Source organism: Eptesicus fuscus, chromosome 6, assembly GCF_027574615.1.
Source record: "Eptesicus fuscus isolate TK198812 chromosome 6, DD_ASM_mEF_20220401, whole genome shotgun sequence".
NCBI lineage: Eukaryota > Metazoa > Chordata > Mammalia > Chiroptera > Vespertilionidae > Eptesicus > Eptesicus fuscus.
Genome location: NC_072478.1, coordinates 42,510,165 through 42,534,396, shown reverse-complemented (window position 1 = coordinate 42,534,396; position 24,232 = coordinate 42,510,165). Strand labels below are relative to the sequence as shown.

Here is a 24,232-nt window from a genome sequence, read left to right as displayed (position 1 = left end):
AAGATTGTATTCTCACTTCCTAGCAGAGTACCTGGCACATAGTAAACGCTCCACAATTTAAGGAAAGGAGGGAATGTTCAATAGCTTTCATGATGCTCTGTGGCAGATGCTCCCGTGATAGCCAATAGCACAGTCTTAAGTAGCACTGGCTGGAAAATCGCCAGCCTCTGTGTTCTATGTGGTTAACCCAAGTCCTGATGCTTGAAGCCAGGGAGCAGCAGCCCTGTGCCCGAGTGAATGTTGATCCTGGGAGAACCCTTGGTGGTTTGCCTGAGAAATCATCGCCACCTTCATGATGTGAAATTGGTGCTTGCTTAGAAACTACAGTTTAAAAGTGGGGGGAAAAAAGAATTCAGGCCATATGAATTTTTTAAAAAAGTGCAAGTTCCCACCCTGTTAATTAATTTAATTGCCCATTTCTTAGTATCTTGCCATAGTATCTATACCTACGTTTATATCGTGCCTTTCCAATTACACATACTTTCACATGCATTAACCTGTTTGTTTTAATAGGTATTTGTGGCACAAAAACTCAATAAATAATTGGCACACATTCCTCTGTTTACTTCTTGAAGATACTATTTTTATTAAGAAAATTTGGGGTGGGTAAAATTTGCAACACACAAAGCAGTGGGCCCTGGTGACCCTAGGGCAGAGATTCACTTTGCACTATCAATACGTGAATAGTTTTACTCTATTCGTATTCATAGAGTTTCAAAATTGGAAGAAACTTTTAAATTAGTTTTGCATATCTTCCATCTGATTCACAGTCTCTTTGCTTTTCAGACAAAATGACTGTGACTTTGGCACAAAACTTATGAATTCATTGTCTTTTAGCTATTGAGGCCACTCCATACTCAACCAGTATTGTTTTTAGAAATTTATTTCTGGTATTAAGCAAAAGCCTTTCTTCTCTTAACTCCCCCTGACGGGTCTTAATCTTTCCTTTGAAACTGCATGCAATCGTTTTATGACTTTCTTTTAAAATTGCATGCACTAATTTTACGACTTTTTCCATTACTAATCACTCAGTATCATATAAAATGTATTTATACACATAATATTATTTGAACTTCAAAACAATTAGGTAGCTTATGTATTATTATCTTTGTCTTATAGATAAATACTCCAAAACACAGAGACAAATAAGTAATTTGCCAGTGATCACACAGGCAAATAATGATAGGTGAATCCAGGGTCCATGCCCAGATCTTCTGATTTAAAATTCCATGTTCTTTCCATGTTGCCTCAAAATATCCTTTTCAGTTTTAAATTCTTTACTACTTTAGGCAGTATGCCCTCTGTTTCTTCATTTTCTCAGTTTTGTCAGCCATTCCTCAAGTGACCTAATTTTCAGTAAGAGAAACTTTTGTGGTACTGGATGGTGTGAGTGTGTGTGTGTGTGTGTGTGTGTGTGTGTGTGTGTGTGTGTGTGTGAGTGTACATGTCCATATATGCCCATGCAGAGCTTAGAATTTGCTCATAGCCTCTGGGGGCTACATTCATAACGCATTTTGCAATGATAGCCAGTCTTTGCACCCCTTCCAATAAATACTTTTGGTTTATCTTCATCTTCCCTTCTGTAAAAATTTACATAATTTGAAAGACAAATGTGTAGTTCATTAACCATTTCAGAGTACATGCTTTCCAAGTGAAGGATTGTGGGACTCATCCTTATTTTGTACATGACTGTTTAGTGAAATCAAAATAACTTATTTTGGGGCAGCTGTTTAAGATTCAAATGTTTTTCTGTGTGCACTCCATATTTGGTTAAAGGGAAAACCAATAAATGCTTTCAGGTTGTAGCAGTGGACTCAATAAAACCGAAGTATTTTCACAGTTCACTGAGAAACTGCTTTACCCAGTTGACACAGGATTATACCATGTGCTGAATATCAAAGAAAGAGGTTAGCCCAGTATCAACTGTTATATAAGTCTGTACTTTAAACCCCAAAACAACACTAACCACTTCCTAGACTGTATAAAGCAGTAATACAAGCTGAAACCACAGTTGATCAGAGCATATAAAAACCACAGTTGTGCTGCTAGTATATAATTATTTCCATATATTCTGCACAAAATCATCAGAAGCCAGAAAGTATGCCCATAGAAGTGAATAGCAAAGACATTTAGAAAGACAAATTAATTTAAAGTAATCATTTCTGCAAAACAGGTTTTTAAAAGTAGCATCATATTTATTGCATGAATATTTATATCACAGACTTAATCTTTAAAACTATGACTTGTCTAAAACTATGCTGCTTAAGCTGAAAATTTCAAGGTCCTCATGGAGTTAATACCTTTCACCAAATATTCTTTGAGGCTTATTAATGATAAACCTGATTAAAGTTTGAATTTTAATTTTAGCATCTTTTTACAATAAATAACAAGATATTAAATTCATTGTGAAGACTAAATTAGTCAAATTGAATTTAAGTAAAAATTTTGGCCTGGCTTAGATTCTGATATTGAAATTTAACTCTTTATAACAAACTTTTTGTATCAGTAGGCCTTTGAAAATCTTTTTAAAAAAATATATTTTTTATTGTTGATAGATGTCTCCCATTTCCCTCCTCTTTATCCTCCTCCTCCCAGCCCCTACCCCCACCCCAGGTCTTCACTATCCTATTGTCCATGTCCATGGGCTATGCATACCCTATATAATAAAAGCCTAATATGCTAAGTGTCTGGTCTACTGGTAGGGCGTTCAATCAATCAAAGCGTAATATGCTAATGCTATGCTAAGGCTGCTCAACAGCTCGCTATTATGTGCACTGACCACCAGGGGGCAGACAGTCGACCTGTTGACCAGTCACTATGACTTGCACTGACCACCAGGGGGCAGACACTCCGACCAGCAGGTTAGCTTGCTGCTGGGGTCCAGCCGGGACTGAGTGAGACAGGCAGAACACGCCCTGGAGTCCTCCCGTGGTCCCCTCTGGCTGGCCAACCTCCCGCTTCCCTCCCTGTCCCTGATTGTGCACCAGTGGGGTCCCTCGGCCTGGCCTGCTCACTCTCACAATCTGGGACCCCTCGGGGGATGTCAGAGAGCCAGTTTCTGCCCAATCCCGCAGGCCAGGCAGAGGGACCCCACTGGTGCACGAATTCATGCACTGGGCCTCTAATAAGTATAGAGGCCCCTTGTCCCCTCAACCCCACATCAAGGTATGTCAGTCTGTTCCATGCCTACATGCTTTGGGTTTTATTTTGTTGGTCAATTCATTTTGTTCATTAGACTCCACAAATAAGTGAGATTATGGGATCTTTGTCTTTCTCAGATTGGCTTATTTCACTTAGCATAATATTCTGCAGGTCCATCCATGCTGTCCCAAAGGGTAAGAGATCCCTGAAAATCTCTTAAATAGATGAGTATAGAACCTCTCATATTGAACCTTTCATAGCTGGTTTTTTTGTTGTTATTGTTGTTGTTTTCATAGTCAGTTTTTAAGAGGCCTCAGCAATAACATTCTGAAAATCCCACTGACCTCAGAACACTTTGAAGGTCTAGTGACTCTCCACAGACCCCACGATATTCTTCCCTGAGCTTACCATTTGGTCATCCTCTGTGCTCAGTATTTGCTCTGGGCTTTTCTTCACCCTTATCACCACAGTGTTTGCCTACTTTGAACCCTTATTTTGGAGACTCTTCACTGAGATTACTGGTAAGGGCACCAGAATTAAGAAAGCTCTGAAAATGCTCAACCACAAAATCACATCCCCGCACTATGAATGGTGTCCATGAATGAAATCTTGTTGCCATTCTAACTGGAATTGCACTTATTTTAGATTCCAATGTTCTGTGGTGCTGCTGGACACTCATTCTATAATTTCTTTGTCCATCCTCTCTCCCACTCACGGAGACTACCCTTTTACAATTTCTTCTCTCTCCGCAAACCTCTAGCATCATTTCTCCCATCCTCACTCTCAGATGATAATTTTGCTTCCTGTCTCAGAAGAATATAAACCATCAGAAAAGGACATCTACAGATTCTCACTGTGCGATCTATCCAGCTATCTCATCTGGACCTGAACACTTGGTCTTCCTTTCTGAGACTTTGAGTGAACTTTAGGGAATCTGAGTTTCTGCCTAATTTCATCTCTTCCATCTCCTCTTATCTACTTCTACTCAAGCAGTGCTCCCACACTCTTCTTGCTCTCCTGCACCATCATAACCTTTTTTTTTTCCTTTTTTACTATCTATTGGTCTGTTCCCCTCAGCATACAAATATGCTGTTATTTCTCCCACCTTACGAAAAATGTGTCCTTCTCTTGATCCCACATCCCCATCCAACCACCAGTCCTGTTCTCCTTGTCAGCAACTCCTCAGAAGAGTTTTTGTGTTCCCTCTGTCAAGTTGGCCTCTTTGTATTTTCTCCTGAAGTTATACTCATCCAGCTTTTAGCGCCTATCACTCCACTAAAATTGCACTTGGTAAGGTGTCCAATGAATGTTTATTGCTAAATCCAGTAAAGACTTCTCAGTCCTCCTCTCAGACCTAGTGTTTGACACAGCTGATTCTTTATTTCCTCCCACTGAACACTTTTTCTCCTGATTTTCAGATCATTATGCTCTTTCTCTTTTCCTCCAACTCACTGACTACTCCATCTCAGTCCCCTTTACTGAGTTCCTCTTTCTTTTTCTGACCTGGATTCATAGCAGTGCCCTGGGGTCATTCCCTTTTTTAAGCAAGACCACTTTATCTAGACTTGGGAACCATGATACTGACCTCTTCCTAATTAACACTCACTCGTTGGTGATCTCATCCAATCTCATGTTGTTGTTTTTTTGTAATACCCATAAGTCATTGGCTCCCAAATTTATATATCTAGCCACTACATCTAACCTGAAATCCTCACTTGTATATCCAACTGCCTCCTCAACCTTTCCATTTGTATTATTGCAACCCCTTAAGTGCCTTCAGTTTCCTACAGTCAACTTCCAGCATGGCAGTTAGTATGACCCTTTTCAAAATAAGTGAGATAATGTCACTCCTTTGCTTAAAAATCTCCAGTGGTTCACCACTAGGGTTTTTGCCAAAATTAGCAAATAAAAAGACAGGTTGCCCAGTTAAATTTTAATTTCAGATTAAGAGTTAATGATTTTGTATCTGTTGGGCCATACTTATACTAGAAAATCACTTGTTTATTCAAAATTCAAATGTAGCTTGGCATCCTGTATTTTATCTGCCAATTCTACTCACAGCACATGCAGAATAAGTTATCAGTTCTTACAATGTCCCTAAAAGGTCCCACATTATCTGGCCTCCTGCTATCACTGACCTCCAATCCTGCCACAGTCTTTCTTCCTTGCTGTTCCCTGAATATATCAGGCACACATTCTGCCTCCAATTACTTGTCCTGCTGTCCCACATACCTACAATGATCTTCCTAAGGTAGTCCCATGACTTACTGGATCACATTCTTTACATTTTACTTGAATATCCCCTCTTACTGAAGTCATCTCTGTCTCTCTTATGCCCTCTGGCTTTACTTTTCCTATAACACATTCTATGTGTTTTATTTTGTTTATGGTATTTTTCTCTCCTGTAGAATGTATTCTTCATAAAGGCAGAGATATGTATTTCTGCTCACTGCTGTGCCTGGCTCATGTTAGATTCTCAGCACATTGAATAATTGGATGAATATATATATAATGTAAATGAACCTTAGATAATTAAGAGCCTATTAGTATGGATATACCTACTAATCTACTAGTATAAGGTAACAGTTTCACATTTTTCTCTCCTCAGTAACCTCTCTGAAATCAGATGAAGCAATGAGGAGTTTTAGAGAACAAGGTAGGAGTGAGGAATAAATATGATTCCAGAGCATTGGACACTTAGAACAAAGAATGACAGAGTAGATCAAGGAAAAGAAGAAAATGTGGGAAGACACCTATAATAGTAAATTGACCTTGAACTTTATTAAATTTAATTGTGACTTTGAATCTTCTGAATAGTTTACTAGTAGCCCTCTCTGATCCATGCTCTAGAATCTACATGCAGAAAATACTGGTTATTTTAATAATCCAAGTAGTTGATTCTCGTTGGGAGAATTTTACCTTCTGTTAATATGCAAATGTTACATTTTATAAATCACTCACAGCTCCTCTCACTTATTTTGAGAAAGCTGTCCAATAATACCTTTATTTAATGCTAACTGCTCCCTTTCAAGACTGTTATGAATTTTCCCAGCCAGTGTGGATCTGTGGTTGGGCACCAGTCCATGAACCAGGTCAAGGTTTGAGTGCCCAGGTTTCAGACTCCATCCCCAATCGGGGGCGGGGGTGTGTGTGTGTGTGCAGTGGGCGACCAATTGATGTTTCTTTTCTTCTTTATTTTTAATATATTTGTATTGATTTCAAAAAGGAAGGGAGAGGGAGGGAGTAATAGAAACATCAGTGATGAGAGAAAATCATTGATCAGCTGCCTTCTGCATGCCCCTACTGGGGATTGAGCTGCAACCTGGGCATGTACCCTGACTGGTTCCTCCTGGTTCCTAGGTCGACGTCCCACCACTGAGCCACTCTGGCCAGGCTCTCATCAATGTTTCTATTTCTCTATAACAATGAATCCAGTGGGCACCCTGAATATCAGAGAGAAGACTGTGGGGTCTATTTTTAGATGTTTATTAACCTTAAATTAGGGAACAAACAAGACCTTAGGCTTGTTGTTTTTCAGTTTTTTTTCCTTATGCACAATGTAAATGTCTTGTTCGCTTTATCACTTAGCTCTCGGCATTAATACCTCTAAGCTGTTAGAGCTCATTTTTACATTCTTTCCATCTACACTGAAAATTGAGAGTATAATGAACCATTGTCCATACATATAGTGTAATAGTTTATGTAACCATCTTCCTTTTATGAACATTTACGTTTTTATTTTAATTTTACTCTTCTCTATTAATATTGCTACAATGAATATTTTTGGATTGTACCTCTGATTATTTTCTTAAGATAAAGTGATGAATATGAAATTATAAGAGCTTTGAAAATGGGGAGTTTTTGTTGTTGTTGTTGTTAATCCTCACCCTGAGGATATTTTTCCATTGGTTTTTAGAGAGAGTGGAAGAGAGAGGGAAAGACAGAGCGAAATATTGATGTGAGAGAAACACACCAATGGGTTGCCTTCCACACATGCCCTGATCATGGCCCTGGCCAGGGAGAACCTGCAATCGAGGTACATGCCCTTGACCGGAATTGAACCCTGGGCTCTTCGGTCCGCAGGCTGGCGCTCCATCCACTGAGCCAAACTGCTAGGGCAAAAATGGGGAGTTTCAATGTTTGTGAGAAACATTGTCGAGTCATCCTTCAGAAATGCTGCGACAGTTTTCTCTCCCATGCAGCTTGTGAGCAGGATAGTCTTGCTCTCTCTGCTGCAGTGCTAGTAACTCCCCTCTGTCATCAAATTCCTCTTCTTCATTAGGCTTCTTTTCTGATCGAAAATATACATGGATTTATCCCCTTATTATATTAAGCTTTCTTCTAATCTTCCATCTCATTAACCCATTCTTCTTCTTTCTTCTTTTTTTTCTCTCTGTCAAACTTAATGAAATAAATTCTAGTCATTGCTCATTTACGCTCCTTTTTCTTAAAGGCCCTCTGTCTTCCTTCTCTACTTCAATGGCACTTCATTATATCTAAGGACACAGAAGACCACCTCTTTAGTAACTACAGTGGCCTATGCTCTTCCTCCCTGCCCTTTTCATCACTTTGATATTGCTATCCACCTCCATGTCTCTAAACTTTCTTCTCCTTCGACTGCGAAATCACTAATGCCTTGGGGCCTGCAGGTTCTCCTCTCGCCACTCTGATCTGTTTCAGGCACCAGTGCCGGCTCCTTTGCCTCAGTCACTTATCTAAATATTGGGAAACCTGAATTTCCTCTGCTTGGTCATCTTCTCATGTTATTTGTACTCTTAGTCCATGGCACTCAGTAACATATATATTAATGATGATCAACCTCACTAGTCAGTCCTCAATACCTAATGCAGTTGTCCATTGGACACATCCATGTAAGTGCTCCACAACTCTCCTACCTAAATAATCCAACCTGAACTTTTTCTTCTTCCATGCTTGCCTGGTTTGTCTATGTTGGGTAACTACGTCACTTGTGGACGCATTCTCTCATTTAATGTCCTGCTGGATTCTTCTCTTCCTTCCTCTATTCCATCAGCCAGCAGTTCCTGTTGATTCTACCCCACAGTCAATGACGTTGACACCCTTCTCATCATTTCCTCAATCATGGTGGTCATAAAGAATAGCTTTAAATTTTTTTTTCATTAATATTTTTCTGCTAGGTCCTAAAAGGCATTAGGAATCAAAATAATCCAGAAGACATAAGATTTGTACTCTGTCCTGAAAGAGCCTACAGGCAAGTGGGCGAGTCAGATGCAATGATTTCAACTCAGGGCAGCCCTGGTGATATTGAACAGAATGATATAGCATCAGACAGGATCAGTTGGCTTAGTGACGGTAGTATGGAGAGAGAGCAGTCTGGTGAGTGGAAGCCTCCTGGGGGAGCCGAGCCGTTGTGGAAGAGCAGTGATGAGCTAAGTGCCCCAGTTCATCTCACAGTCTCACCTCCAATTGTCTGCTCTCCCAGCCAATGGCGAAGCGTTAACCACATTCTTCCTCACTCCTAACTCAACAGCATTCTTTTTCCCAGTTAAGGTTCTTTGTAAATATCTGAAGTGCTTCTCCCTTCTAATTTGCATAAGTATTTCTGTATTCTCTGAATTCTAGATTACCTTTCACCTCTTCTTTGTAAAGTCCCCTAATTCTTCCAGTAGAATTAATTGCTGTCACAGCACAGCACTGTTGTCCTTACCCAGCAATACAGGTTTGCCCAGCAGGAGATAAGAACCCCACAGTGGCTATGTTACTCATCTTCACCATCTCAGTGGGAACACATATAACTGAAAGAACATATAACTGTTTACACTTTTAGTTTATGGAGGTGTTTACATTTATGGTTGAGCACTGAAGACTGTATGGCATAAAAGGAAAACCACAGAGTAATTAAAAATATAAAAGAAAATGACCTAGCATTTGATAAAATAATGGTCATTCATATTTTCCTCCATCATTAAAATGAGCGCTTCATGCTGTCTAGTTACTTTATAGAAGTTTATTTTAACACAATTCCAGACACTGTAATTAAATTAACAGTTGCACCTGAGCCTGACTCCTGCATTCCTGCAATGTTGGTGGGGTTTCTGTTTGTTTCATTGCATAGAAAGACTTTATAGGCAAGGAATAAGAATTTAGAAAATTGAAATTAGAGATGTGAGTTAAGGATACTATTATACTTTTTTTAAAAAGTTCCTCAGCATGGAGCTATTCACGGCATAAACATACCTAGACTTGCAGTTACTGAACTTCTTGTTGTGAAATGCTAATTTCTCCCCCCAGAAGAACTCCTGAATATAAATCTGTTTTAGCAGAGAAAGAAGTTTGAACAAGGATTTTCCCTGTGGGGCAGGACAAGCTCTGATTTGCCATATCAGGGTTATAAGAATGTTGGGTGGGGATATCAACGAACATTGACTAAGTAGGTAATGTCACCCTATCCAGCACAAACCAATGGCAACCATGAACTAAACTTTAAAATATAATTGTTTACCTTGACTAAAATCAATATAATGGGGATACTGAAATACGTATATAACTCCTAAGTATGTATAATGCTGAATTGTTTTATTAAAATAATCAATTATACTATTTTACTAAATCTTTAAACAATTTCCTAAGGGAGGAGATATCATTCCTCCAAAACATATATTCATACAGACACACACATAAATGAGGTGTGTTTCATGTAATTACAGAAATGCTTAATTTAATTTGGCTGGTGGCCATGGCTCTCCTACTCTGAGGAAGGAACTTTGTGTCCTCTGCCCTCTGTAGGAGGATGAGTGAAAGTCTTCTGAGCAGCTAGAATGGGCCGCAGGGCAGGGTGAATGGCAGTTTCAGGAGGCACGTGGGTTAACAGAGGTTTATGAAATCTATACAAAGTTGGGATCCTCTGTGAGTAATCTATAGAATGTTAAAAGGTCCTTTTTAACAAGTGCAATATTTAAAGCCAGATACATATTTTGCAAAGGCAAAAACAAGGAGGCCAGTTAGAAGACGATTGCAGAGTATGGCTTGGATTATAATATGGTATTAGTGGAGGAGGTGAAAAGTTGTCAGATTCTCTTTTCAGTGTTCTTAGACCAATTTCAAGGTGGGGTCAAGGTTTCCATACCAACAAGTAATTCTCTGAACACCAGCTGGGCGTCCTATAATTCAACTCAGCTCTGATGCTTTCTACCTAGAGACAGTCAGATTCCACAGGCTAAGGGTTCAGTCCTACGAGACTGCCCCTTCCAGCCACACTACAGGCACCAGTGTCAAGCCCAGACTTTTACCTGGGCTTCTGACTAACTGGTTACAAATTAGGGGTTCTGATGGCCCCCTACAATTCAGGATGCCACTCGAAAGTCTAGCTTGTCACCCATACTTTTGGCTGATTGGCTGTAAATCAGAGGTTCCCATAACCTCCCCGGGTTTGATTAATTTGCTAGAGCCACTCACAGAACTCAGGGAAACATTTTACTTAGTAGGTTAGTCATTATTATAAGAGGATAAAACTCAGGAAGAGCCAGATGAAAGAGATGCATAGGGCAAGGTATAGGGAAAGGGCACAGAGCTTCCATACCCTCCTCAGGCACATCTCTCTCCCCAGATCTCTTGTTTAGCAAACCAGAAGCTCTCTGCACCCAGTACTTTTGGGGTTTTAGGGAGTCTTCATTACAGAGGCATGATTGACTTAAGCATTTAGCCTTTGCCAGTTGATTCGTCCTCCTGCTCCTCTCTCCTCCCTGGAGGTTGAGGGACCTTGAGAGTACAAACCTTTAATTACATGTTTGGTTCTCTGGCAACCACCATGTTTAGGTGGGGTCCAAAAGCCACTCCATAAACAAAAGACAGCCTTGTTGCTCTCATCACTTAGGAAATTCCCGGAGACAAGACCCAATGCATATTTCTTACAATAAATCACAAAAATCACAGATTCTAACCCTCATCTGAAGGTTCTAACCCTCATCTGAAGGTAGAATCAAGATAATGTCATGTGGGATGTGGGGTGTGTGCAAAGGAAATGAACAAAGGATGACTCCAACTAAGGGTGTTGCCATTTACTGAGGTAGCAAAAGATGTAGGTTACAAACAGGAACTTGATGGTAGTCAGCATGTAAATCACATGCAATGCTTTGATACTATATGAGATCACCATGTCAATCGTATGCAATGCTTTGATACTGCATGAGATCACCAAAAGAAAGAATATAGACAGAAAATAAAAGAGGTCCAAGGAATGAGCCTTGGATCATTTCAGCATATAGCAGTAATGATCAAGAGGATCCAGCAAACAGAGCTAACCAAGGAGAAGCATCTATGGAGTTCAGGAGAAAACATGCAAAAACACTTATTAGTTAGAATACAGACTGAGAAAATGGACCATCAGATGCAGCCATAGGGGTGTGGAGTCATTGGTGACCTTTATACCTCACATGCCTGCTGATTACTTCCATTAGACTGTCTCATTTTCCTCCTCAAATCAATCTCCTGAGGGGTTTACTATCCTCAGTTTCAGCTACTTGCTCACACTCTTTTTATATTGTCAAGCCATTTCAAAATAATTAACTCTAAACCATTGTTTCTTAACCTTAAAAATAAGGTCTTTCATGCATACAAAATTGGAATACGTTGAGGGTGTTAATCTCACTATTAAACTTATTAAACACTTTATTAAAAATATCTACCAATGTAGGCACCGTTATTGGCTAAAGCCCCACAAAACATGTCACAAATTTCCCTTAATGGTTGTTGAAGGATATGTTGAGTAAATATTGAACTATGAGATAAATTTTTGTAAGAAAGCGTCTTTAGGGATCCTGGTTTGAGGGGCACTTTAATTCATGTGTTTCCTGAAGGTGTTTTTTCTTCTAACAGTTTTCGCTCACTTTCACTGGAAGTTCCTTACTATTGATCATTTCTTGAGCATTGTAACAAAGCAAATCCACAAGCAGTCAATATAATAAAATCACGGGGGAAAAAGTCATGTAATGCTTCTGTGTCATACACTTGCAGCTGCTAGATGTTGTTTCAGTTGTTTAATGCCCTGTCACATTTTTTTGATTCAGAGGAATCCTTTTTAAAATCTTGGTAGGAAAAAAAAACCTTAATTGTGGCTTCCCACAGATGCCATTGTGGAAACTGTGCTTGTGACTATGCTGTTTAGTCGTCTCATGGAATTTCAGTTTTCAATATCGGTTATTTCTTCTATTCCACAATTTTATGTAGGGTGGAAAGTCTGTGATCACTGATTTCACCAGCCCACAGTCAGCGTGTACCCTGGTAAGGGGTTGTCTTCTTCTGAGCCCTTCCGACCTTAGGTGTTGGCATTAGGGTGAAATTCTTTAACTGGGGTGACTGCAGACCATTAACGCTTTAGGTGCAGAGGATCTGAGGGTAGCAATATCGTAATTTACAAATGCAGTCAGATTATAGTAGTTCTCAGGTTTCAAGCTGATAGGAAAATTAAGTCAGTAGCAGTTGCTTCATCCACTAATTTAGGAAGAAGCTGTGCTCACTTTTTCTTCAGACAACATTTTTGGCAAAGCTGGTCATCTCTGGTTCCAGGTATGGGCCCAACCAGAATGCTGCTGTGATTCAGGGTTTGCCTGGCACCATGAAACTTATGCCATTTGAAGTTCAGTGTCAGGTTTGAGCCTTGGAAGTGCTGCTTTTAAGTGCTTCATGATAAACACTGTTCCCTTTTTATACTAGGTTGTCATGGGGATTGCTTGTCTAGAGGCCTCAAGTTTTATTCAATTATTATGCTCTTTCAGCAAGAACCTCTCAATATTAAAACCCAATATGAATACAATTGGCCACCTTCCCTAAGATTTCTCACTTAAATATATAATCCGCATTACCCACACAGTATTAAAACATCTGTTCTTGAGTAGGAATGCAAGCATTTGCATTTCTTTGCTGGCTTAAAAATAATTTAAAAACATAACCCAGATAACTTTCTGGATGAATTCAGATAAGAACAGGGAGAAGGACAGAGAAGCATGTTTCAATGAATTGTTCCAGGGCATTCTTGTGTCTTTACAGAACCTCCATCAGTTGTTCCTGGCAGGCATTTTTGTCTGCATGCCCTGTCTGCTTCCTCAGCTCGTTAGAAGTCAGAACTATGGACAGTATATCAGCTTGGCGTGCTGTAAACGAGACGGGTGACACCTTTAAAGAGGGGATGTAATCAAAACTGGACGTTTTGTTTCTCCTTTTCTTACAAAACCTGAATTATTCTTGTGGTGTTCTTTTGTTTTTAATAACTACAGCAATAAAGCCTAGTCTGCATTCCTAAACCTTCTGTTAGGTATGAATGGAGTGAAAGGCTCCGTATCAGGTTGAAATGTACTGTATGCTCTTGGCCGGGAAAGCGCCAACAGAAATCTTCAACATAAATCTTCGTAGGCCCTAGACGTTTTGCAACAGTTGCTATGCTACTCAAGGTAAACATTTGTGTGTGTGTATTTGTCCAAGGAAGATTCATGGTAAATGTTGTATTTTTTAAATTGCACTCACCACAAAAATTCTAATAAAAAGACAAGCTACGGGTTTTTTAGAGATAACTCTTTATTGTTGAATTTTAAGTAGGTCAGAGAGTACTATCCCATACAGGGAGTCTGCCTCTCTTTTTCTAAAAAAGGAAAAGATGATCATAAGTGCATAAAATGTTTAAGGTAGCCATAAGAAAATACAAAAAAAAAAACACTAGAACGTTGATTTTTCAAAAGTAACACTGGAAGTCAGTAAGGGAACTTGCTCTTGCAGCCACACTGGCTGCCTTGAGCTTGTAACAGACTCATAGGCTTATTGTTATGTGGGAACACATGGCTTCTTTTTCCATAATAAAAGAGGTATATTTGTTTTTCAGTTATCCTTTCATGTTAAGTTCACTTTTTTTATAGTCCACACTCATCAGGATTTGGGGGATACTTATTGGGTTACCTATGTGACTCATCATAGCCAATTGTCCATCTGGCTTTGTTCTGGCAAAGGAAAAAAAAAAATCTCTCCTTTGTCAACAGAATGCTTGGCTTATTAAGGCTAAGTTTCACAGGGGCGATCATTTTGGTCTGTTTTGTTCACAGTGCCCACGTCATAGGCTTCTTAATAAATGTTTGTTAAATGATTTAACGGACATAGTCTAATATTAACCTTTCTTTGCGGCTATCATAGATTTTAAGTTGAGAAGTCCATGACAGCGTGCATGAGTTCGCCAGGGTTGCTGTTACAAACTACATACCCCAGACTGAGTCGCTGAAGCAACAGAAATTTATTTTCTCACAGATCTGGAGGCTAGAAGTTCGGGATCAAGGTGTCAGCAGCATTGGTTAATCTGAGGCCCTTCTCTGTGGCTGGTAGATGGCTGTCTTCTCCGTGTCTTTACCTGCCCGTTCCTTTGTGTGTGTCTGGGTCCAAAGTTCCACTTCTTACAAGGACCGGTTGTAGTGGATTGGGGCTCATCCTAATGACCTCATTTAAACAGAATTACCCCTTTAAAGGTCCTTCAAATATGTCTTATTCAGTAGTACTGGGGGATGGGACTTCAACATAAGAAGTTTAATGTGACACAATTCAGCCCATAACACAGCACATATCTATTTGAAACATGCCGATATCAATTTTCTAAGCATGGACCTGTTTTCTTCTGATTTTAGAGCCACACAGCTTTCATTCATAAGCTAGAAATGGCTTGCGAGAAAGAATATATTCTGAGAAGGAGGGTACACTTACATGCACGCCTAGGACAGAAGAAAAATATCAGTCTTGGATTATGTTAGTTTTACCAGAGGGCAGTGTTTCCCCTAATTTACTGATAATCTGAAGCAGCAAGGAAGATTTAAGGGGGAAAAAGAGAGACCTCAGCCACACCAGTTTACTAAGTAGTATGTTTGTTTTTAAGGCTTTCCAGATAATTTTGCCAAAGCACTGTTGGACCTTTTTTTTATTAATTAAGATACAATTGACATATAACATGTACATTTAAGATGTAGACATGTTGATGTGATGCATGTATGTATTGCACTATGATTACCACCGTAGTTAACACTTCTATCAAATCACAGGTTGTAACAAAATTATCAATTCTATTTTGTGGTGAGAACATTTACGAACTAGTCTCCTGTTGCAACTTTGAAGTATATAATACAGTATTGTGCACTATAATCACAATGCTGTGGGTTAGATCTCCAGAGCTTACTAGCTTTTCACTGAAAGTTTGCACCATTTGGCCAACATCCCCCCAGTTCTCCCACCCCCAGGCCTTGGTACCACCATTCTACGCTTTGTTTCCTGAGTTTGGTCTTTTTTAGATTCTACATATAAGGGAGATCATATATAATACATGTCTCCTCAGTCTGACTTACATCACTCAGCATAATGCTCTCACGGTCTAGCCATGTTCTCATGGCTGAATAATATACAGTATACCTTATCTCCTTTACTCATTCAGATGGTGATAGACTTACATTAATATACAGTATACCTTATCTCCTTTATTCATATCAGATGGTGATAGACACTTAGGTTGTTTTCATATTTTTACTATTGTTAATAATGTTGCAATAAACATGGAAGTGAAGACATCTTTTCAATATCATATTTTCATTTCCTTTGGATATACATTGAGTGGCCAGATTATTATGCATTCAGAGATAATAATAATCTGGTCACTCAGTGTATATATATATACAGCCACTCAATGTATATATATATATATACACTGAGTGGCCAAATTATTATTGTGCATTCAGAGATCATTTGAGAGGATCCCTAATTAAGATCTGCAGTAATTTGATGCACTGTTGCCCTTCTGTTGTCTTGTACCAGTCTTGCCACTCTCCGTTCTGCCCTAACATTGACTAATCCCTGATGGCCACAATTCACATGTTCAGACCCAGATTTTCGGCTGACAGTCCAGTCTTTAAACACTTTAACAACAGCTGCTCTTGAACATTTAACGAATTCAGCTGTTTTGCTGATACTCGCTCCATGGCTCCGAGCGCCAACAATCATCCCATGTTCAAAGGCTGTTAAATCGTGTTGGTTACCCATATCTTCAGAAAAAAATCACTTCTACTGTCGTGGTAAACAACCTGCTTCCCTATTTATAATGGTCTGGCCCTCCAGCCACTTCAGCACGAAATTATAGCTAATTTGCCTACAAACGTCAGGTGGTCATAATAATCTGGCCACTCAGTGTGTATCCAGAAGTGGGATTGCTGGGTAATATGGTAGTTTTAATTTACAATTTTTGCAGAACTTCCATACTGTTTTCTAAAGTGGCTGAGCACATTTCCGTTTCCACCAGCAGTGCATAAGATTTTTTTTTGAAATGACATTAAAAACACAGCAAAAAAGCCACCTCAAAATCAAACTACACAGCTTCTGTACATCAAAATAAGCAATCAACAAAATAAAAGGGAAACTTGTAGAATGGACAAAAATATGTGAAAACCATATATTAGATAAGGCGTTAGTAGCCCAAATATGTAAAGAACTCATACAACTGAATAACAACAAAATATGATAAAAAATGGGCAGGGGAACTGAATAGAACTTTTTTCCAAAGGAGACACCCACATGCCCAACAATACATGAAAGAATGCTCAAGGAAATGCAAGTCAGAACCACAGTGAGATCTCACCGCACACCTGTCAGAATGGCTGTCATAGAGAATATGAGATAGCAAATGTTGGGAAGAATGTGGGGAAGATGGACCATCTGGCATTTACATAAAATTACGTAGAATTACATAAAATTATGAAATTTAAAAGCTAGAAAGCAAATTAACAGTCACTGAAATTAGCAGCCAAGATTGATAGGAGGAACCGAGGCTAAGAAGAGTGGTTACAGTGTTTGCCCAAATTCTCTTTCCGAAATGCGAGCAGCTCCAAGATTACAGTCCAGGCTCCTTGACTCCTGATCAGAGTTCTTCTCTCATATCATGCTGTCATTCATAATGCATTTTCACCAAGGAATTTAAAAAAAACTCGTTTTGTGTAATATCTTTAGCACATGGCACTGACATGTTAGAATTGCATGGTTTGACAGGGCACTTCATTGCACTGAGATTTTAGATTTTTTTTCTGAACTTTCACAATCTATCCTTCCAAAATAATGCGCCTTAAGGAGTCTAAGTGGCCTAGAACTAGATGGTCCACCCAGGTCATCATTGCTACCTTGAAGGTAACAGCAGAAAGTCTTTTTTTTCTGGCTTACTAAAGTAGGGGTGTTGATTTCGTTGTTTGCATTATGGAACATCAAGAAACTCTGCTTTTCATCACTGCCCAGTGTCACCCACTAAATAGTCTTAGAACAAATCATAACTAGTATTGTCCGAATTTTCTAGACACTAATTATGGGAGAAAATTCTATGAGCCTGTGCTGAAAAGAGGAGTTTCTGCTTATAGGAAAAATTAAAACTTAAAAAAAAAAGAGAAATTTTTTGCCTCTCACTTCTTTTTTCCATTGCTCCCCTTTTCTCTGAAAATCCCTTTAGACAAGTTAGAAAAGCAGAACTTGGAAAGTGAAGGACTTTGGTTGTTCCTTGAAATAGTGGGTGGGGTGCAGTCATGAGAAAGCCCGTAAGTAAAAGCACTGCTTCCTCTGTTCTGCCCTGGAGTTGATTCTTTGAATCTAGGGGAAGTGAGTTGATTTTCCCCTCCTGTTTTTTGGGTGGGTGCAAACTGCTGTGTGTGTGTTTATTTTTGAAATTGATCTTATTTTAATTGAAATATTTCAACCCATATGTGAAGGTAGTATCATATACCAAGTCGTTTCCTCCCTACTTTTATCATGTGAAGGGATTGCTATTCTGATATTTCATTGAACCCCACGTGTGTAAATTTTGCTCATCCAACATTGCAGGCTTATATTGTTTTGGTTTCTTTTGTATAAAAACTTTAACCTTTATCTCAGCAATATATATATTTTTTTTAATGAATATTGTTCAGATTACAATTGTTTCTCCTTTTTCCCCACATATCTCCCCACCACCCAGTTCCTACCCCCCTCCTCCCTTACCTCCCCCCGCACTGTCCTTCTCCATAGGTGTATGATTTTTGTCCAGTCTCTTCCCATACTCCCCACACAGACACCCCTTTCCCCCTGAGAATTATCAATCCACTCCCATTCTATGCCTCTGATTCTATTAAGTTCACCAGTTTATTCTGTTCCTCAGATTTTTAATTCACTTGACTTTTAGATTCACTTGTTGATAGATATGTATTTGTTGTTCATAATTTTTATCTTTCTTCTTCTTTTTCCTCTTTTTAAAGAATACCTTTCAGCATTTCATATAATGCTGGTTTGGTGGTGATGAACTCCTTTAGCTTTTTCTTATCTGTGAAGCTCTTTATCTGCCCTTCAATTCTGAATGATAACTTTGCTGGGTAGAGTAGTCTTGGTTGTAGGTTCTTGCTATTCATCACTTTGAATATTTCTTGCCACTCCCGTCTGGCCTGCATGGTTTCTGTTGAGAAATTAGCTGATAATCGTATGGGAGCTCCCTTGTAGGTAACTAACTGTTTTTCTCTTGCTGCTCGTAAGATTCTCTCTTTGTCTTTTGCTCTTGGCATTTTAATTATGATGTGTCTTGGTGTGGTCCTCTTTGGATCCCTTTTGTTTGGGGTTCTGTGCGCTTCCTGGACTCGTAAGTCTATTTCTTTCATCAGGTGGGGGAAGTTTTCGTTCATTATTTCTTCAAATAGGTTTTCAGCATCTTGCTCTCTCTCTTCTTCTGGTACCCCCATAATTCTGATGTTGGTTCGCTTGAAGTTGTCCCAGAGACTTCTTACACTATCTTCAACTTTCTGAATTCTCTTCTCTTCATGCTTCTCTGGAGGAGTGTCCTTGGCCTCTTTGTATTCCAAATCTTTGAGTTGATTCTTGCAATCCTCTAGTCTGCTTTTGGGTCTCTGTATAATATTTTTTATCTCAGTCAGTGTATGTTTAATTTCTAGTTGGTCCTTTTTCATATCCTCAAGGGTCTCATTGAATTTATCGGCCTTTTCCATGAAATTCTTGAAAAACCTTATAACCGTGGTTTTGAACTCTATGTCCAGTCGCTTATTCTCCTCCATTTCTTTGGTTTGTGATCTGTTTCCTTGCCTTCTCATATTCTCTGCTTCCCTGAGTTGGTAGGGTAGTTTTGTCTACTAGGTGTCCTATTGGTTCAACGGGTCAGCCTCCCAGTTACTTGAGGTGGACACTCTTGGTGTATCCTTGTGTACTGTGTGTCCCCCAGCAGGAGCTACAACAAGGGCTAGTTTTCTCCTCCTTTGCTTGGGCGGTTTTGGAGCAGCCTGGAGCTGTAGTTGGTTAAGCTGCCACAGAACAGGCCATTTATATGCAAAAGCCGCTGTGTGGAGCCTGGGCAGGTTTGTAGAATGTGCGGGGCGGGGCCTCAGGGCAGGGCGGGGTCTCAGGGCATCACTAGGCTGGGGCGTGGCCAACGGCAATGGCTGCCGTCAGCCCTCTCTGCCTTTCCCGTTTCCAAGTCCCTGCGCCCCGCGCTCCAGCGCAGTAAACAATGATTGCTGGGCGCACCTCTGCAAAAAAGTCACTCTCACTTTCCGACCCGATGGCCGAGAGTCCAGCTTCTCCCCGTAGGCATCTGGGTCCCCCGAGTGTCCCCAGAAACTGGATTTCAGAGTGATCGGGAGCTTGTCTCCCTGCGGGTTGAAGAAAAGCCGCGCACCCAGCCGCCCGCCACCGGCCCGATTCGCGTGCCTCCCTACCTCAGCTTTTCAGCGATTGTGCTCCTTTCTCTTCTCAGCTGTAAATCTTCCACTGAGCCAGCTTTCCCGTGGTTCTGGGTGGTAGACGTTTTTGTCTTTTAGTTGTGTTTTTGAAATTGTTGTGTGAGGCAGCAGATTAGTTGTTTAACTATGCCGCCATCTTGGTTCCTCCAGCAATATTGATTTCAGTGGGAACTTTTTATTGCTTCAAAAGGAATGCTCTATGCGGAGTGTTCAACAGATATAGGAAGCAAAATGAACCAACTCATTCTTGGATCATGGTCTAACTGAAAATAGCTTAAGTAATCATTTTTATATAATGTCTAACTGTGCACTCTGACATTTTAATGAATAATATATACTTTTTGCATTAGTTTTCCATACATTTACTCCCCCTACAGATTATGACACATTTAATTTGTTTTATATTGTCATAGACATGAGTAATACTCAGTTATTCTTTAAGTATTACTGAACTTGAATTTACACATCACATAAACATATACATCTTGACTTATTTTTTAAAATTTGCAAAACTTTTGCATTAACCTTTTTATGCTAGAAGTTTAATCAATATTAATCAAATTGGTTAAATTAACAATGGAACTTTTTATTAAATAGTTGTTTATGCCTATAATTTAGTTACCAGTCATAATCGTACTCTCTGTTAAAGAAATTTTGAATTTTTTGGACAATTTTAAAAATACCTGGAGTAAATAGGTAATATATTAAATTTGGCTTCCACTCTCAAAAGTTAGGTAGAATAGTTGGGACTATCTTAGTACTTATATTTTAGCCATTCTTGACATTATTGAAATTAGATCTTTAAAATAAGAATAAAATCATTGCTGATCCAAGGCTGCCACATTCATTTCAGCTGATTATTCTTATAAAAATCCACCCTCCCACCCTCTGTGTGCAAATGGGACTCTATACCCACAAACCCCCACAGGAGCTGGGCCTGCCCCAGAGAGCAATAGTCCTTTTTCTTTTTTTAATATATTTTATTGATTTTTTACAGAGAGGAAGGGAGAGGGATAGAGAGATAGAAACATCGATGAGAGAGAAACATCGATCAGCTCCCTACTGGGTATGTGCCCGCAACCAAGGTACATGCCTTTGACCGAAATCGAACCTTGGACCCTTGAGTCCACAGGCCGACGCTCTATCCACTGAGCCAAACCAGCCAGGGCTGATCATCCTTTTTCTAAGTTACAGAGCAGCTTCTGCTTTTCAAGCCATGTGCCCACAGCACAGCCCGGAGAGGGAATCTTTTCAAACTGATACAATTGAGATATATGGGACAATGATGGCCCTGTTATTGAAGAAGTTTTCATGGATGAATTGGGTTTCAAGGAAGGCCATTATAAATGGTAAAGATTTATTATGTGGATCACAGGGAGAAGGGTTTTGCATATGGGGGAAGGGGAGCAGCATTTAGCATGGGTGGAAGTACAAGGTCTGAGATGAATAAGACATCTGCAGTAGTTAGTGAAGAGACGAGATTGATTGGAACAAAATGTGCATGTCTTTGATGAGTAGAGGATTAGATGGGAAAGGTCAGCAAAGGTCTGATTGTAAGGATCCTGAGTACAGTGTAAGGAATTTGGATTTCATCCTCCAGATGAGAAATCGCCCTAGGCATTTGTCCAAATGCATCACATGATCAGTGATAACTTACTTTAGGTAGATTAACCCAGGGTTATACAGCATTAAATAGAAGGAATAAGGAAAGATTAAAGGAAAGGAGGCAAGTTAGAGGATGCTATATACAGTACATGGTTTTCCTTATCTAGCCAAGGATCTAATGAGGATGAAAGGAAAAGCTGATTTCATAGTTGTTTTTTATTATAGCCTGATCTCTGAAAGGAATTCGTATTTATTATAGAAAATATTGAAAATATGGACATGTATACAGAAGAAAATTAAAATCACCATTCTCTTTTAAATCATAGATGAACACAGCATTTTAGACACTGTTGACTTTTATTTTGTTTCAATTTATGTATGTTGACATTATGGTCTATGAACACTATTTTTATATAGCTTGTCATTTTTGTCATTACTACATAGTAGGCATTTCTTTTGTTAATAAAAATTCCCAGAGGACCTCATTTTAAATGTCTATACACTATTTCATTTCATGAGTAGTGTAATTAACTATTCCAACGAATATAAATTTAGAACATTTCCAACTTTTTGTTATTATTATTAATACTACTTTAATGAACATCAATCCACATAAATGTTTTATTCCATACTCCTCTCCCCTTCTCCACAAAAAATTAAATTATAAAATAATACAAAAACTAAGTTAAGCATTTTGTTCATTTATTTATTTTGCCTATTTTGATTTCAGTTCCGATATAACATGTCCTACCCTTAGTACATGTTAAGAATTTGTGGGGGGGGGGAGGATCCTTACTGAAGATTTATTGAAACTATTGTCTTATTTTGTTGCTTGCAATTTAAAATGATGTATTTTGATCCATTGTTCTATATATTGGCATTTAGGTTCTTTTCAGTTTTTCTCTATTTTAAACAATGTGTGTGTGATGAATATCATTGCACATATTTTTATGTGCACAAATAAAAGGGTATAAACCTTAAAAGTGAATTACAGGGGTTGAGGACATATAAATCTTCAATTCTAGTAACTTATGTAAACTAAAGCAATTTACGCTCACTTCTGCGGGCAGCACAGAGAAATTCCAACTTACCCACATCCTTGGCAGCCCTTCCTTTTAAATGCCTGCAAATCTGATGGATGTGAAATAGTATCTTATTTTGTTTTGCATTTTTCTGATAACTGATGAAGTTTAGCATGTTTTTATGTCTGTTGGCCATTCAAACTTCTTGTCTGGAATTTGCCCATTTTGTATTTAGTTTACCCTGGATACTAATCCTGTGAAAGTTATATCACTTGCCAAGATATTCTTCCAGTATCTGTCTTTTAAACCTGTTTGTTAAAAATTAAAAACAATTTTAAGCAGATTTATCAAAGTTCTAAAGTGTGGGTATTTTCTATCTTGAGTAACACGTTCTCCAAAGTCAAAAGCCTTTCACCTACATTTTGTTGTCATTCTTTATAAGTTAATTGCTTTACATTACATTTTTAATTCATCTGACACTCATTTGCATAACTACGGAGACATTTTCCAGATTAAGGAAAGTGAAAGATATAAAACAAACAAAAATTGGGTGAACTGTATTATAGTTTCCATTTTAAGTCTGTAATTGAACCCTGGAGAACTGTTTGTTTTTATTTAAGCAACAGGTAGCCACATCCACCGAGGCTTGCGGTAATAAAATTAATGTCTTTCTCATTGACTACACAGCACATCTATGGGAGTTCATCTACATGGATTCTTGCAAAATCATGACTTCTCACTGGAGTTGAATATGATTTGATGTCCGGCGTGTTTACAGACTTAGTGTTCCTAACATCTTGCGTAAATCCAGAAGGAATGCATTGTCATCTTTAAATGGTTAACAGACGATTCCTTTTACTTTCAGCAAGTCACAGAAGCTGTGAGCCCTTCAGTGCTGCCCCCTTCAGCTTTGCCGCTGGACCAGCTTAATAACGCGGTCGCTGCCTTTAGCACCTTGGAGGACCTGATTCGCTATCTTGAACCAGACAGATGGCAGTTGGACTTAGAAGATCTATATAGGCCAGGTTGGCAACTTCTTGGCAAGGCTTTTGTTTTTGGAAGAAAATCCAGAGGTAAGCTCTCTCTTCAGATTAGAATCTCATTTCATTTCCTTAGCAGCTCATGTTTCAGATTCTTCTGTCACAGCTTCTAATGAGTAGAGTTTAAAACTCTTCAGTGATATATTTAAATAATCCATTTTTTGTAACATTTGAATATATTTGCATATTAAATAAGAACACATACAAAAGAGGGTACTTCATTATCACTCAGTGAATTTGGAAGATTAAAATGGATACTTTTGCTGAATATTCTGGTCATTTTTTTAATTCAAAAATATCATTTTGATGGTTTTCTGTTATATTTTACAAGAATCAGTGCTTATTCATACCTAATATATGGGGCATATTGATTTAGAGATTCAAGAGAGATTATCATAGCTGCTCAGGAATCAGGTTTGGAGCTGGAAAAGGGGAAACTCTATCGAATTCATTATCTAACCTGTCCGGGAGGGTCAGGATTGTATCAATTTCTATTTCCAAAGCCTAGAAACTTTTCTAAATAATATGAAAGGTAACAATGGCTCACCATAAAATAGAACTAGCCGTTTCCAAGATAGAATGCATACTAGGAAGGAACCCACACTATGGTAACTTCTCTGTAAATTTACTTCTGAAATGATCACTTTTGACCATAAGAGCATATCTCCCTTCAAGAGTGAAG

At 38.9% G+C, this 24,232-nt stretch overlaps 1 protein-coding gene across 4 annotated transcripts in view; it reads left to right on the top strand.

The window, feature by feature from the left end:
• The window catches only part of PDGFC (platelet derived growth factor C), a 180,337-nt gene that overhangs the window by 144,070 nt on the left and 12,035 nt on the right, over nt 1-24,232 (top strand). For all 4 annotated transcript variants that reach the window (XM_054717658.1, XM_054717657.1, XM_054717659.1 and 1 more), the window contains one exon: nt 23,376-23,583. In XM_054717658.1, the coding sequence (XP_054573633.1) occupies nt 23,376-23,583 (208 nt within the window). The remainder of the gene's footprint in view (nt 1-23,375; nt 23,584-24,232) is intronic.